This window comes from Mustela nivalis (genome assembly GCF_964662115.1).
Source record: "Mustela nivalis genome assembly, chromosome: 1".
In the NCBI taxonomy this organism is placed as follows: domain Eukaryota; kingdom Metazoa; phylum Chordata; class Mammalia; order Carnivora; family Mustelidae; genus Mustela; species Mustela nivalis.
In genome coordinates this window covers 139,327,649-139,343,373 of record NC_139020.1, presented here as the reverse complement: position 1 = coordinate 139,343,373, position 15,725 = coordinate 139,327,649, and the positions used below count along the sequence as shown (strand labels likewise).

Below are 15,725 nucleotides of genomic sequence, written 5' to 3'. Positions count from 1 at the left end.
CATTGCATATGCTTGGCAATATGGATGTTCAGAAAAGGTAGGAGACTACCAGGTGGCTGATTATTAGATTTATTTTTATAAAGGGGAAAAAGGATTAGATAACTGGTTGTATACTTCAGTCAGCGTTTAAACTCTGATTTTAGTAACCTCATTATTTGCAATATTTTTCAAATGTAAGTGGAGTGTAAGGAATAATAATTCATTTTAACTTTTTTTTTTTTTTTTTAAACCTGTCTAGAAACTGAAGAAAACATCTTTTGATCAGGATTCAGATGTGGACATCTTCCCATCAGACTTCACTTCTGAACCACCTTCTCTGCCACGGACCGGTAGGGCTAGGAAAGAAGTAAAATATTTTGCAGAGTCTGATGAAGAAGAAGATGTTGATTTTGCAATGTTTAATTAAGTGCCCAAAGAGCACAGAAACATTTTCAACAGATAAATTGTGTTTGTCCTTTTGTCTTTTCTGTCTCAGACTTTTGTACATCTGGCTTATTTTAATGTGATAATGTAATTGATGGTTTTTTATTATTGTGGTAGGCCTTTTAACATTTTGTTCTTACACATACAGTTTTATGCTCTTTTTTACTCATTGAAATGTCATGTACTGTCTGATTGGCTTGTAGACTTGTTATAGACTGCCGTGCATTAGCACAGATTTTAATTGTCATGGTTGCAGACTACAGACCTGCTTTTTGAAATGAAATTTAAACATTAAAAATGGAACTGTGTACTCTGTGTCTTTACTAAAGATGAAAGTGTAGTAAAAGCTCCCATACACTTTTAAAATAAATATATTTTATTCTTTGCCAGGAGACTCCATGGAAAAAGGTAAACAGTATATGAACATAGAAAGCATTGTTAAACAATCTCAATGTACAAACAGAGCCAGTGAAAGTACATCACAGACTTGCTAATATATCAAAAAAAAAAAAAAAAAATTCCACTAGTGCTTAAATGAGAACTAAGAAGCTGACACTTGTATTTGTTAACCACTCTACCACAGCTTTCACTCTGCTTCATAGTGATCGAACAAGGTCAAAGGATGCAGATTCTCTGTCCATGCCTTTGGGAGTTCATATTAGCCTCTGGGCATCAAGGAGGCTAGAAAAAACCCTCCGTAGCAGGCATGCATCAGAAAGGACACTGGAGTTACATGGTATGGGTGGTAGACCAGTCTGCTAATTATCCCATGAAATTTCCCTAATGGCTTGTGAATAGGTAAACAAAAAACTTACTAACACTGAAAAGTGTTTCTGCCTTGGAGGCTACCATTACTGTAAAAATGTATCTTTTTTTTTTTTTTTTAAATTGTGTAGTTATGTCATTAAGTAATAAACCACTGTTAAAGTGACATTAACAATCGAACAAATGACATCTGATTAACTGAACTGGCAGTTACACTGATACAGAATTCTCTTCTGCTAGTGCAGTGAATTTGTATCTTTTTACTGGGCAACATGAAATAGAAGACGCAGTTTGAGAGCGTCAAAAAGAGCAAGGACAAGCTTCCGTACTAACTAAATTAGAATTATCTCTAGCTTTATCTTGTCATACTGTACAACAGTCCCCTTTCCTTACCTTGATGTCCTGATTGCTCTGTGAAAGCAAGACAGTTATTTTTTTGAGCCTTTCTTAGCTGGACACGTACAGTAGTCTGTTTCACAACCTTGGTGTCTTGGTTATTCTGAGTATGCAAGGCAATAGGAAAGCACCAAACATACAGTATAGAAAGAACAGAGCCATACTTCTGTATGTACAAAGTCTTCAGAAACTTAACCGGGGTAAATCATTTTGACTGGGTCTTTGCCATGCAATCTTGAGTGTTCAAAGAGGAAAATAGAAGCTTTTAACTAGTTTCTGGTTGCACGAAATGGCTGATTTTTAGAATTGAAAAAGTTTGTATTTTTAGGTAAGTTAGACAGTGAAGAGTATATATTGATACATATGAAAACTTCTTGGTCCTTCTTGAGTTTTAATATATTTTCAGTCCAAAAACTAAGCAGCAGTAAAAATGTTTTTTTTTCCTTGCATTTTAAATCCTGGAACTGAAGGTACTGGGGAATGTTTGAAGTAGCTGGAAAGTGTCTTATTGCACCAGTGGTGACTGACTGACACCGCTGTTTTCCACTGAGCTGGGTGAGGTGCTGGGACTGTGCTCCACTGGGTTCCCACTTGAACTTGGGGTCAAGGGTTCATGTCCTTCAGAATTCTCCAGCATTTCCTGAATGAGAGGTGGCATTGATCCAGGAATTTCCATTTTCAAGGTAATTACACGTTCTGCACCTTTTAAAGAGAAATAATAAAATCCGATAGAGATAGGGAGTTAAGCTGAGTAACTCGGGATCAACTTTAATTGACTTTAGAAACAGTGAAAACTGTGCTACCAATGCCTCCCCGATGCTGTCCTTATTTTTTTTTTCCCCTTTAAAGCCCTCATAATTTGACTATTTTTATGTACAATATGTTGGCATTAAGGTAGGTATCTTGGGTGACCCATTCAAGGAAGTTCACTTAATCCAACTTAATGAAGCCTATATCCTTCATGTACTGACGGAAACACTGGTGGCACATATTGAGACCACATTTCTGGGTCAGACCATGCCAGTTTGAGCAGACATGGCAAGAACGAGAACCCTGGCCAGGTCTCGGAGAGGCAGTTCTGATTTTATAACATTTAAATATTTTTTACTTCATCTCTGGGAAAACAACACAGATGTGGCGACTTGCTTAAACTTGATGATTCCATGCCTGAATCAGTTTCAGGGAAGGTTAGCAGGTTATATTTATTTAACATAACTTACAAAGAGAAGCTCCTGATAAATGACCAGAAAGAGCATATCTTAAAATAAGACAGTTATCAAGGATACCAGTTACCCATGAATGAAGGAAGTAACTTAAGTAATAAATGTGTGGTGATTATCAAGTTGATGTAGCACTCCACTGTCCAGCACAGTAGGCACCAGCCACATGTGGCATTTTAAATTTAAATTCGTTAAAATAACAATTAGGAAAAACAGTGCCTCAAATGCATTAGCCACTTTTTAAGTGCTTGAGAGCCACGTGTGGCTAGTGGCTACTTGTATTGGACATTGCAGATTATACAATATTTCCATAATCACAGTAAATTCTATTAGCACTGATCTAGCTAGATATAGAGAATGACAGTATTAAGTTAAACAGCCTCATTGATTTTAAAGTCAAAGACCTCACAATTATAATGGCCAAGCACTGGTATCTGCTATTTGCAAATAGTCTTAATCCCATGCTAGGGATGAACTCAGAATGGCTCACTTAGAAAACCTCTTAGGAGGAGCTCAGGAATTGAGACTCCTTGTCAAACAAGTTTACCGTGTTTTTAAGGCACTTTCTGAATTAGAGCGTTTGTTCCCTGGCTCAGCCAAGTCTTCAGGGACAAAGCACACTTGGTACCAGGGATAGCTGCTGAGTTTTCTCTCTGAAAAAAGAAAAACTCCACTCTAGCACTCAACTGTCCTCTGGCTCTAGGCACTTCTGTAATTGCTCAAGTTGCCACACAAACTGAAAATCACTAAGCAAGAATTATCTATACCTCTCAGGAAGGCAAGAATTCCTTTGCTGAGAAGCGTGCAGAAGTCAATCTGCCTATACACAAGAGAGTGATGGCAACATTGCTTTGAGAGAGAAACTTCACCAGTAACAGTTGCCCTAAGTATTACTCATTTTCCTGAGGTTTGGATGGTCAGGAAAAACTGCAGTCAAGTTTATGTCAACCAGAGCATGTGTGAAAAGGAATGAAATGCATTAAATTAGAAAAATGAAAAGGCTGTCAATACATTCTCTTGAAAATAGTTTTTCTAGGGGCATGTGGGTGGCTCGGCTGGTTAAGTGTCCAACTCAGTTTCGGATCATGTTGTGATCTCCGAGTCCCTGAATCTAGCCCCTTGTAGGACTCTTATGCTCAGCGGGGAGTCTGCTTGGCATTCTCTCTCTTCTTCTCCCTCAGCCCCTTCTTCTGCCTGTGCGCCTGCTCTCTCTCCATTCTCTAATAAATAAATCTTAACAAACAAAACACCAATTTTTCTATCCAGTCACCCGAATTACAAACTCAATCTCTTAAGATCATTGAGTAGGGTAAGATAAGAGGTTTTTAAGGGTGAATGCTATTCCTTTTGATTTCCATCAGAAATAAATTCCAGAACAAAAACAGAAAAGCAGCTATTGTCAAACATCCTGAATGAAAATATCAAGTTTAAAAAAAAAACAGGTCAGGACCACTTCATGAATACAATGGAGACTCTAAAGACATACCTTTAGCACTGATGCTGCGGAGGTCTGTGATTTTCATTAAGATCTTTGGAAACATGTGAGGCTTGCTGGGTCGTCTCTTTCTGATATAAATTTTTAGTGCTTCCAGCAGTGGTTCTTGTAGCTTATCTACTTTTGTTGGTTCCTCAAGGTCCTGGCGGTCTAGATAGCAGGAAGAAAGTTTTAAACAGTATCAGGACAGAAAGAGTTCCACACTTGCCAGGAGAGAGGGCTGCTGCCCATTTCCCTTTCTTGTTTCCTTGGCCCTAGTACGTTATGACTTAATTAATCTGATGATTCAGTCACATACCAGTTTGAAGACTCGTGCAAATGTTTTATGCAGTGATACTTGAAAATGTCCCTCTTGCTGTTAAAAAGCACATTTTCATTACTAGTAGCTTTGTTACAGGGAGAAAATTACTTCTTGTGACCAGGAGATGTCACTACTGAACTGAATTCAACCAAACCTTGAGCAGCTGGATGGTTTTAAAAGCAAGGTAAATAGGCCCCGTAATTAAAGCCATTACTTTTTAACCACTTAGGATTCAATGTCCTGTGAGCCAGTAGGGGTCAGTACAAAGAAAGCCATATTTTATGCCAGTCCTTTAAGAGTTAGGGGTGGGGGGGGGGGGAGACAACTCAGTGACTTGTAGTCCAAGCCACTGCAGTCACAAATGGCACAAGGAAGTCCCTTGCATTATCATTAAAATGTTCTTAGGCAATTTATTTTACAATAGTCTGATCCTGCCTTAGAAAAAACCAGTAGCAATTGGAGAAATATCATTTTGGTATTTCAGAGCAAAAGGATCCCAAATATCTTCATTTAATTTGCAATATGGAAAAATGCAACAAACCCCTAGCATGCATGCCTGGCTATTTATTCACATGTCTTTCTCCATGCAAAATTACTCCAAAATGGAGATAGGAATTTCCCATAAATTACAAGTTGTTCTTCATGGAATCTCATGAGGGTTTTCTAGGTAGTTGGTACCTCCACAGATTAAGCAGATGGCACTGAGAAGGCCTGTTTCTGTGTCATCCATTTCCAAAGGCAGGAGCTGGTTGGCAAAGGTGAACACAAGGTCAGTCAGAGGACCAAATCCAGCATTGTGCATCTGAGTTCGATTTAGGGTAAGGCCATCTGAAAATGTCATGGTGTCTTGTTCTGGGGTATACCTGGTGCAAATTCTAAGAATCTGGAAGGAAGAAGAAAAAAAAAAACCATATTTGGTGGGTCATCAAAGCCAGCCTGTCCCTATGGCATCAATCTAGCTGGGAAGGAAGATGGAGATTTCCAAGGAGCTCTCACATCACATGAGGCACACTGCCTGCCTTCTGGATGTGGAATGTCTTCTAGCAGCCCTTTCATTGAAAGAGTATAGACGCCAAAATATGGGCTAACATTATTTAGGGAATAATAAACAGGACACAAGAAATTTTAAGAAATATTTGTGCTAAAAGTAATTCATTGGACTCAAATAAACATTTACTGAGTACCTACTTATGTCCTAGGCACTGTGCCAGATGCTGGGGAATAAAAAGATATTTTTCTTAAGAGCTTACAGTCTACGAAAAGAAAAAAGGCACTATCTACCATTTATGAAATGCTGAGTATATGTCAAGTGTTAACCATGGCCCTACGTTCAAGCCTTCAAACACTTTAGCAAGTGAATATTATTCCAATTTTATAGATGAGGGACGGAAGCTCAGCGTGGCTCAGTCATAAGCCCCATGTCACGCGGTTCCCATGTGGCTGGGTTTGATGCCAACCCAGGTTGGGCCCTCTTCCATGAAGCCTCTGCTCACACAGCTCCCTCCCAGCAGCTCCAATCTGAGGATCAGGAGGGGAACTGCAAGGGGGAGAGCGTGGACACAGCCGGAAGGAGATCAAGGGCAGAGTCACAGGGAAGAGGAGGCATTTCTACCACGCCCAGAAATCTGGTTGGGATTTCTGTAGGTGAGAAGCCCGGGCCGTGATGCCAGTCTTCCGGTGCCACCCGGCATGCCCCTCATAGAAAACTCTGCTGGTCACCCTGGCCACACCCGCTACCAGGAAGTCGCCTGCTTGGTGCTGTGGGCCTTCAGGCCTCACTCAGCATGGCCAACTCCAAAACCCCCTCGTGTAGCTATGTCATCACTGCAGCTGGCGTGCCCACTGCCCTCTCGGCCGGCACCGCCGGCAAGGAGCTCCATGGACACAGAGCACTCATCTGCCCAGAAGCATATTTCTGTACCGATCACTGTGAGGGGCCTTTCTGGTGGCCACGTGTCTACCTTTGACTTTTCCTTCTAAAAAAGCCTTAGAGCTGTGTGAAGCAGAGAAATTTATTCTGTCTGGACAGGAGTGGATAACCTGGTAGGCTAAGAGTGCTGTTTTTTTCCAGATGCTTGTGCTCTGTATGACTGGGTGTGGTCACTTCAGTGTCAACAAAGAGGAGGACAGATGTGATCAGAAGGGTCTGCGATCTTCCCGTGACAGGGCCCTGTGCGGAGGGGGTAGCCCTCTGACGAAGCCACAAGACTCCGAGCTACAATGGAAGTCCCTGTAGAAAAGCACCCTTCCCACTCTCCATATTCCCACCAGGACTCCTAATGCAAGAACCAGGTCAAATCTTTTCGTGCTGGGTGTTTGGGGCAAAGACACTGCCCCTGCCCAAGACCATCCTAAAGGACTGGCTAAGTGACCACATGAGCCAGGGGGCAGGGCTGGCGCACTGGAAAGGTCGCCTGTTCTTGGGTCCTTGCTCTGGTGTTCTCCGAACCTCCAACCCATGGGGCTAGGAGGCAGCCCTCCTCCTACATGCTGGACTCCAGTGTGGACTTGGACGAGAGTATAAAGATGTCCTGTAAAGTGAGGCCATGGGACATCTGCTACATCTGCTGATGGGAACAAAAAAGCCTGACCCCAATGTCTTCTTGGTTAGAAGAATATCTCCTGAGAGGAGAAGGGGGAACGATGAGCGCTCCGTCCTCTAACATATGAGAGCTAATGGTTTATTCATCAGTGCCTCCATGCCGGGGACTGTGCTAAGTGTTTTAACATATTACCTAATTCTCCTATCAACTCGTAACTTTGGTCATCCCATTTTACAGATAGAGAAACAAAGGCAAATAGCTTGTCCTAGGTCACATAACTGCTAAGTTGCATGATCTGCTTCAGGCGATCGGTCCCTAGCACTTAAGTGCTCCCCTATGCTGTGCTCTTCACCTCTGCTCCCCAGTGGCCTCCATCCTCTTCCTGCCACTCTCCATCCCCCGCTGCCTAAGGTGAAATGACATCCAGCCAGAATTAATTTGGATATTAGCCTCATTTGTCTCCTTGGCTCGCTGCCTTAGTGCAGTGCACAACCTGGACGGTTATGCATGGTGACCTACCTGGTACACAGAAGCGCGCGGCCTTGGAAACGGAAAATTGGGCAAAGCTCACTTCCGGTGAGGGGGCACGATCTAAATCAGGACACATCCTCAAACTTAACATTCCTATTATGTGATCAAGTGGCAAGTGAACGGGAAAGCAACTGAATGTGAGTTGTTGCTAAAATGTTACAAAGATTCCTCTTCACTGGATGGGTGGCCGTTTTTGCCTCTCAGGTATTTGCCCAGAGACCTCTCTGAGCCTGTCCCCCCATTTCCTCTGGGTCCCCAACTGAATGACCGGTTTCACGTCATCTTGGTAGCTGAGGGGTTATGAAGTCCATTCTCTATGTCAGAGCAGCAAAGGAACTGAGAGGCCCCGGCTTATAAGCCTTAGTTCCCCTGAAAGCCCCAGCCCAGGCCCCTTCACACCACCTGGAGGAGCATAAGGAGAGATGCCTGCGTAGGGACGGGTCACGTGATGGGCAGAGGCAGAAGCTCAGTATTTATGGGCTCAAAATCTCCAGACACATTTCCAGTTTGGAATCAAATAGGTACTAAATAAGTCTTTGCAGCTGTAGCAGGCTGCCAAGAAGTGAGTGCACTAGATCTGTCCCTGTGAGAATGAAGGAAACCAGGATTTGCTGGAAAGGAACGGAAGACCAAGGTTTAGGTATTTGCAAGCTGTCAGCGGCTCACTTAGAAATCCAAGTCTGCACTGGAGCACACAAATGTCTCTTTTGAACGATTCTAGTCTGAAGGGTGCCCCTCCTCAAAAGCGGGAAAATGTCTGGATTCTAATGAAGCATTTCAACTATGTTTTGTGGCCTCTCTCCCTAGAAAGTTCAAAACCCAAACCAAGTATTAACGGGCTGTCCAGAAGGGACGGCCCATGGCCTGAGATGAGAGACTGGTCAATGTCTTCCTTTACGAGGGGAGCCTGCACTCTCCCCCTGTCCAGGCTGGGCCCAGTGGGCAGCAGGCTTCCTCCTCAACCACGCAGCCGGGCCTGCCTCTGGAGAGGAACCAAGGAGTTTCAGTTGGTTCAAGTCAAACCCCAGTGGCAACTGCCAAGTGCTTCACCAGTATTAAAACGCCCTTTGTTTGAAACAGGGTATTGCATCTGGACAGGGGAGCACGCGGGCCCCATGAGTTGGGCAAAAATAGCGCAGGCGAGGCTGACTCACGCAAGGCGGGCCCTGCTGGATGGCACCGGGCTCTGTGACCAGCCATCCTGACGCTCCTCGGAGGGAGGACCCTCAGCCTTCCTGCCTTCAGCAAGGACAGGTGAATATTGTTCCACTGCCTTTGGGGTCCCCCGGGGAGGATCTGAGTGTGTGGGATTGCAGGCACAGAGAGAGAGACCTGTCGCCTTCTCTCCTTGTCCCTGTGACCACTCTAATCCAAGCCACCCTCACCTCTCCTCTGGGGATTCTGGCCTCCGCGTCTGCTCTCCCAGCGAGAGCATGCTATTCAAAGTCGCCACCAGAGGGGACCTTGTCCTTGCTTAAAATCCCTCCAGTGGCTTCGAACTGTTCTAGATCTGTGACATTTAGACTTCTTCCTCCGTGGCCTCTACCTATCCCATTACAGCTCCTTTCCCCTTGCTCCTTAACTTTTGCCCATTTCAACCTTTCTGAATCTCTAGCAAGTCAACGTCACAGCAAAGCGTCTGCGCTTGCTGTTCCCTCTGCCTTTGATGCTTTTCCCTTGATCTTCAGGATTCTTCCTCCTCAGAGCTCAGTTCAAATGTCATGTCCTCAGAAAGCACAGTGAACATGCTTCCTAAGACCATTACTTTCTATCCTATCACCCACTTTTGTTTGAAATAGGAAATAAAACTGTTTTAAAACTGAGGTATAGCATGTGCAGTGGCTTTAAAAAATTCTTTGCTTCTACTCTATTTAAGGAGCAAAGCTTCATTCCTCTCCCCTTGAGTGTGGGCAGGACCCAGTGACTCGATTCTCACATAGAATCCAGGGGAAGCAACAGGTGTGACTCTGGAGAACAAGTCATAGGAGGCAAGGCACCATGGACGACTCCTTTCAACTCTCTTACATCTCATTTTGGGGGAAGCTGGCTGACACATCATGGAAAGGTCCATGGGGCAAGAAACTGGGCCTTCCTCCCAACAACCAGCACTAGCTTGCCAGGCACCTGTTAGGAAGCCCTGGAAGCAGCCCTTCTGTCCTGATAAGCCTTAGGAAGATGAAGCCCCTGCCAGTGTCTGGCCAGCAAGCTTCTGAGTGACCCGATCCAAAAGCACCCAGCTCAGCCAGTTCCTAACCCACAGGGCCCCAGGAGATAGTAATGCTCATCACTTAACACTGCTAAGTTTCATGGCAACTTGATATACGGCAATGGATAATGAGCCCAATGTACTGGCCTTGAGCTGTGCTCACGGCTCAAGTGTACAGGTGACTGCATCCCCCCCAGGTACACGCCTGTGGAACTGCCACCCAGATCGAGACACAAAGAGTTCCAGCTCATCTGGGCTCCTGTGGCCCCTCGAGATCCAATCCATCCCCTGCTGCTTGTCCCTCTCCCTTCCAATTAACCGTTATTTTGACCTTGATTCCTGCAGACTAGTTTTGCCTGTCCTTGAACTTGAGGTAAAGGGATTCACTCTGCACATTCCCTCTTGTGTCCGGCCTTTATGAACTCCGAGTCACAGCTGAGATTCCCTGTGGGAATAGGTGAAGCTGTTTCTTTTTCACTGCTGGGTAGTATTCCAGCCCCCACTCCCCATCCCCCCGGCTCCCCGGCCCGGCCTGCTGTCTTCTCCCTGGTGTGCCGTCCCTCTCTGGGCCGGCTGACCACCGCCGCGCCCGGAAGATGGGCCTGCTCTTCACCTGCCCTGCTCGCTGCTCTGTCTCGGGCATCTGGGCTGTGGAGCCCGCACAGCAGGTGGCTAGTGAACAGCTGTTCAATTATTAATGAAGCAGATTCCCTCATCGGAAATCTCTCCCACCTTGTAACCCCCTGAGGGGGGCAACTGGGGATTTCTGAGTCCCTAGGCAAAGGAGGAAAGCTCAAATGGCTCATGCATCTCGGGCCATGAACTGTATCTGGTGAGTCATGGGGAGATCCTGATCTGGTCTGACGATCCCCAGTTCATGCAGCTTCCACACGGCAGAGCTGGGATCTGAACTCAGGGAGTCTGGCTCCCACCCTCTCACCCCACACTGACTGCCTCACAGTGATGTCCGGTGACAACCAGGGTGACCGCTCTGATCCCAGGGGTGAGAAGGCTGGGTTTCAGAGAGACACGGGACCTCCTCACACCCGCATGGAGGCCGAGGGCGATGCTGCAGCCCAGCTCAGGCTGTGGGCTCCGGGGCAGAGCCGGCTCTTCTTCGGGCCGGGTCTGGTCTCTGCTGAGCCTCCGGAAGGGGGAGGACGGGTTCATGCAGGAATGGCCCCCCACGGCTCTAGAGCCGCACGGTCCCCAGAATCCCAGGAGCCACAAATCATGTCCTGAAGTCACATGGGGCAGTCCCTTCTGCGTCACCAGAGCAAAGTGCGCTGCCCCTGGTGTGGGAATGTTTCCTCAGGGCAGCGGGGGCAGCGGGAACCCAGGAAGGCTCCGAGGGACCCTCAGGGAAGCCCTCACACTACCTCACGCTGGAACCCGCCCAGATGCAACACTCCGAAGGCAGCCCATGTTCTCGAATTCCAATTTTGATCTCTCACTCATTTGCTCATTCATTCATTCCCAAATAGTCACCTCCTCACTGTTCCTCAGTCTGCCAGAGCCTCCCTGCCTAAGGGCCTTTGAGCTACACTCTTCAGGTCGCTCTCCCTCATACACCTCCCTGATTACTGTCTCTTACTGTTCCAGCTCTTTCTGTCCTTTCATTCAGGTCTCTTCAACACAACAGAACCTCATGAAACACACAGCTCATGACCACCTCAGTCACGCTCCTGGTCTTGATCCTGCCTCTATTTTTCTTTGCGGCCCGTCAGACCCTGCCTATTCATCTGCTTATTCTCCACCCGTCCCCTGTCGAAGGGCAGCTCCATGAGGGTAGGCATTTCTGTCTTGTTCACTGCTGTGTCATCAGAGCCTAGAACAGTGCCTGGCCCACAGCAGGTCCTCAGTGAGTATTTGTAAAAGGCAGAGCAGAGAGGGGAGGAGGTCAGCAGGGAAGAGCAAACAGAAGGTCAGAGAGCCGCAAGCATTATTTTTGATGATTTTTAAGTTGAGAGAGACTTGATTCAATTACCTGCACAGAAGAGGCAGCTGAGGGGCAAGAGGAGAAGAAACAGGATAGGGAAGATAAAGGAGAGCCCGCAAGAAGGAGAACGTGAGCACAGGTGAGGGGACCACTCTTGGGGCGTCCCTTCCTTATCCTGACTACAAACCTGGGGTGCCACAGCTCTGGGATGAGGGATGGAAAATGGTTTCGAAGATTTGACCCATCTTAAGAGAGACTTTGCAGCTACTTGACCCCTGTGGGAAATCATGGATCCTAGCTCTGAGGGAAGCCTGGCTGTGGACTCCACACCAAAGGGTCCCCACCCAGGCAGACGCCAGGACCGGAAACCCTTCTGGAGGGTGGTGTGGAGAGAGCACAGGCTAAGGGGCATGCTTTCCCCTTCTGGACAGCCCCAGCAGGCACCGCGCACTCGGGAGCAAAGGCCTGTCTCAGACCACACACAATGCGTGGTGCTAGGCCAGAGCTGCCGACCCCTGGGACAACTCTGTGTTTCCCTTCTAGGGGCTGACAGCAACTTCAGCCTGTGTCTGTCCATCTTTCCTTCTAGTGTGTCTGTCTCGCTCTATCCCTACATCAATGGCTTCGATAAGAAGATTCTTCTAAATGGGTCAGGCAGTTGATATTCTCATCCGAATGATGCTCTTTGAAGCTGTGCATTTTTCAGGCTCTTGTGATTAATTGCCTTTGCCACAAATTCTTGGAAATGAGCTCTTATCTGGGGCCAAATAAGTACTCCTTCTGCTTCATCTCATAAGACTGGACGTCTCTGCTCTTCCCCGAGTAGGGTTTTTCCCTCTTGCGCCTACTGCATCCCAGCCCCAGCCCCATGGACCAATGAAGCCAGGACACAGTGGTTGAAAGAGTTTTCTGACTCCTGTCTCAGGGTCCGGAATTGTCCCCATGGGCTTTTAACAGCTTTGTCCCTGTTTGTGCTTAGACCCATGACTATATTTAAGCCTGTTTAAAGAATTACTTTAGTCAATGCCTCATTGATTTCTATTCCAGTTGTACAGATAGGTAAACTCAGACTGGGAAAGGTTAACTCAACCAAGGTCACAGATATTGGTCTTGTTCTACCCAATTCCACCAAGAGGCCAAGTACTGCTTCTTGGATCCATGGACAATCCAGAGGAGTGCTTGGGTTTCACTGTAAACGTGGGATGTGGAAAGAGAGCTGGAGGTTGTGGGGGGATTTAAAGGGGGTGGGTCTAAGCACCTCTGACCATGAAAGTATGGGGTGTTGAGAAAACAAGATGCTTCCTTGGAGGGTCGCAAAAGCTCCTTCTCGTTTCACCTTTCCCAAAGGACTGGAGTTGAAGGAACCCCACACGGTCATCACTTGGCAGCCAGACAAGAGGAGGACTAAGAAACAAGCAAAGAACCTAAGTCAGAGCTCAAACTTCAGGAAGGCTCCAGGCCCTGCCGGGTGGCCACGTCATACAGGGAGTCAGAATTCCACCATATGGCCTGGTGCAGAGCCTGACCTGGTGGTGCCACCTCATGGTCCCCTCAACCACTCTGGACCTCTGGGGCACCTCTCACCACGTGCTGGTAACTCCAGTCTCTACTCATATCCTGGGGGGGTCTGGAGGCTTAGGTGAAACTCAACCTGAGTGCTACACTTGAAGGACTCGTAGGAAAGGGTAAGAAAGCACAGGCTTTCCTGTGAATTATTCCAGTAGCTCATTATTAAGATTGTCACGGATTTGCTCAGGGGGCCTCTATTAATCTCTGGTGGCCTGGTTGGTCCTATGCCCACGGTCCACCTACCACCATTCCCTGTTTATGCCTCTAATCCTTTCATGACTTTTGGGATAGAAATATGTGGGTCTTGGAATTTGGTTCCAGCATTCACCTGACCTGGGTAACTCACCCAGTCTCTAGCTCCTCATCTGTAAAATGGGCTGAATCTCCATCCCCCAGCCGGCTCACTGAGCTGTGGGAGGCTCAAGTGAGCTGAGGTTTGCAGATGCCATGGGGTGTGGGCAGGTGACCAGTGAATGCTGCTTTGAGGTTTCATTTTTTTCTAAATGTCCCTGAGTTCATCCCAGATCCTCTGATTTTATGAGATGAAAAAATATATTTTATATATATATATATATATATATTTTCATATATATATATTCTCAGGATCCCTGGCACATGTAGGTTACGGAGATGAAAAAATATATTTTATATATGTATATTTACATATATATTTCATATATGTATTCTCAGGATCCCTAGCACATGTAAGTTACTGAGCAACCATTACCACTCCTAAGATCCAACCAGTGAGCAGAAAGACACATAAACATTCAAGTTCCCTACACAACTGCCTCATACGGGGTCCTCTCTCCTCCTGAGCAGGACTGTGTGTTTAATTACAGTGAGTAACTCCATTTGCTTTGCAGAACTGTTTATACCCAAAGCTATGAAAGATGTAATAAAGAGAAAAATCTACGCTTTTAAAGCACCGCAAAAGCTAATTTTACTTTCTCTATTTTCTGATGCGTCGCCGGGGGCCAGCTTCCCCTCCCACTTCCTCCAGAGGCCCATCCGTACAGACCAGCCCCCACCCACCCCAAGGCAGGGTACATCCCTGTCACCTCTAATGGGAGCTGCCTCCCCATCACGGAAACCAGCCCAGCCAGAATTAATCACACCATTCCTGAAGCCCCAACCAGGTAGAGGGAGGGAGGGAGGGCATCTGGCCAGTAGACCCACCGAGGACAAGGTGTGACAGGGTCCCTAGTAGCCCCAGTATGAGAACAGAAGAGGGGAGAGAGGCACCAGGAATCCATTCCCCTTGCACAGATAGGGACACTGAGTCCAGGAAAGGAAATTATTTTCCCGAGGCCGCTGACAGAGGTGGTATAAGATCAGAGGGCAGAACCAGGGCAACGTGAGCCAACTCCTGTGGGTTTAGCTCGGAGAAGCCTGATGGCCTTTCAAAGATCTACAGGACTGGCCTGCGGAAGGGCTTTTGGGGGAGGCCAGCAAGGCTGTGACTGAGACAGGCCGGGTCCTGCTCCAAGGCCATGCAGTGGGGGTTCCCACACCAAGCTGAGAAGGGATGAGGTTCAGCCCAAGTCCTGGGCATCCCTGAGCCTCCGGCAGCGGAATGGAAATTGAGGCAGGGAGGACGGGCTTGGCAAATGATGCAAGTGGCTGGAGGAGGCTGGAAGATCGAAGCCTCTGGAGGTCTTCCAAGTACCCCGGTCCACTCCCCCCCGCCCCACCCCTGACTAACAGCTCAGAAGGGCACATACCAGAATGTCCAGGCAGGCAGCCTTCAGCAGGGTGATCTGGTCTGCAATGGTCAAGCCGGTGAAGCCTGGCAGACGTTTAGCAAACTCCACAATCTTAATAATGCACTTGGTGGCCAGTTCACTGAACTTGTCCCAGAGGCCCAGGTCCAGTCGGACTCGATGGTCAGCACTGGAATTCTAAGAGGGAGAGAAAACACTGTAAGGGGGAGTTTCTGGAAAGCTTGGGAGACAAGGAACTTGGCACATTTTCTATGAATGCACTAATACTTCGGTCTTGACCAGGGAGCTTCTTGCTAGGGTCGCTGGGTGTTGAGCCTGGATTGTTTTGAAGATGCTCCATATCATAGCTCTGAACCACCAGGTTGTCAATAGGAGATAAAGGGGGTTTCTCTTAATGTGATTATTCCAACTAGTACCTGAAGGAATGATAGAATAAGGAGCCACCATTTTAGAACCCTGATGAATTAACGGCTCTAGGCACTGACGATCAGTGATTGCTACAATCTTAAAAAGAGGCAATGTCATGGAATCACACACACCCACCTTTGAAATAGTCAAAGCAGGATGAGAGTGGGCCTTTAGATCGAACTATGGAAATCCGGAAGACATGGGA

General features: G+C 46.9%; 2 protein-coding genes across 8 annotated transcripts in view; one reads left to right on the top strand and one right to left on the bottom strand.

Moving 5' to 3' along the window:
* The window catches only part of TOP2B (DNA topoisomerase II beta), a 59,038-nt gene extending 58,307 nt beyond the window's left edge, over positions 1 to 731 (top strand). For both annotated transcript variants that reach the window (XM_082686892.1, XM_082686891.1), the window contains exon 36: positions 239 to 731. In XM_082686892.1, the coding sequence (XP_082543018.1) occupies positions 239 to 406 (168 nt within the window). In that variant the 3' untranslated portion in view covers positions 407 to 731. The remainder of the gene's footprint in view (positions 1 to 238) is intronic.
* A 50-nt stretch (positions 732 to 781) lies between these two features.
* The window catches only part of RARB (retinoic acid receptor beta), a 450,938-nt gene continuing 435,994 nt past the window's right edge, over positions 782 to 15,725 (bottom strand). For all 6 annotated transcript variants that reach the window (XM_082686911.1, XM_082686913.1, XM_082686916.1 and 3 more), the window contains 4 exons: positions 15,113 to 15,289; positions 5,279 to 5,483; positions 4,291 to 4,449; positions 782 to 2,286 (listed from right to left, as the gene is read on the bottom strand). In XM_082686911.1, the coding sequence (XP_082543037.1) occupies positions 2,090 to 2,286; positions 4,291 to 4,449; positions 5,279 to 5,483; positions 15,113 to 15,289 (738 nt within the window). In that variant the 3' untranslated portion in view covers positions 782 to 2,089. The remainder of the gene's footprint in view (positions 2,287 to 4,290; positions 4,450 to 5,278; positions 5,484 to 15,112; positions 15,290 to 15,725) is intronic.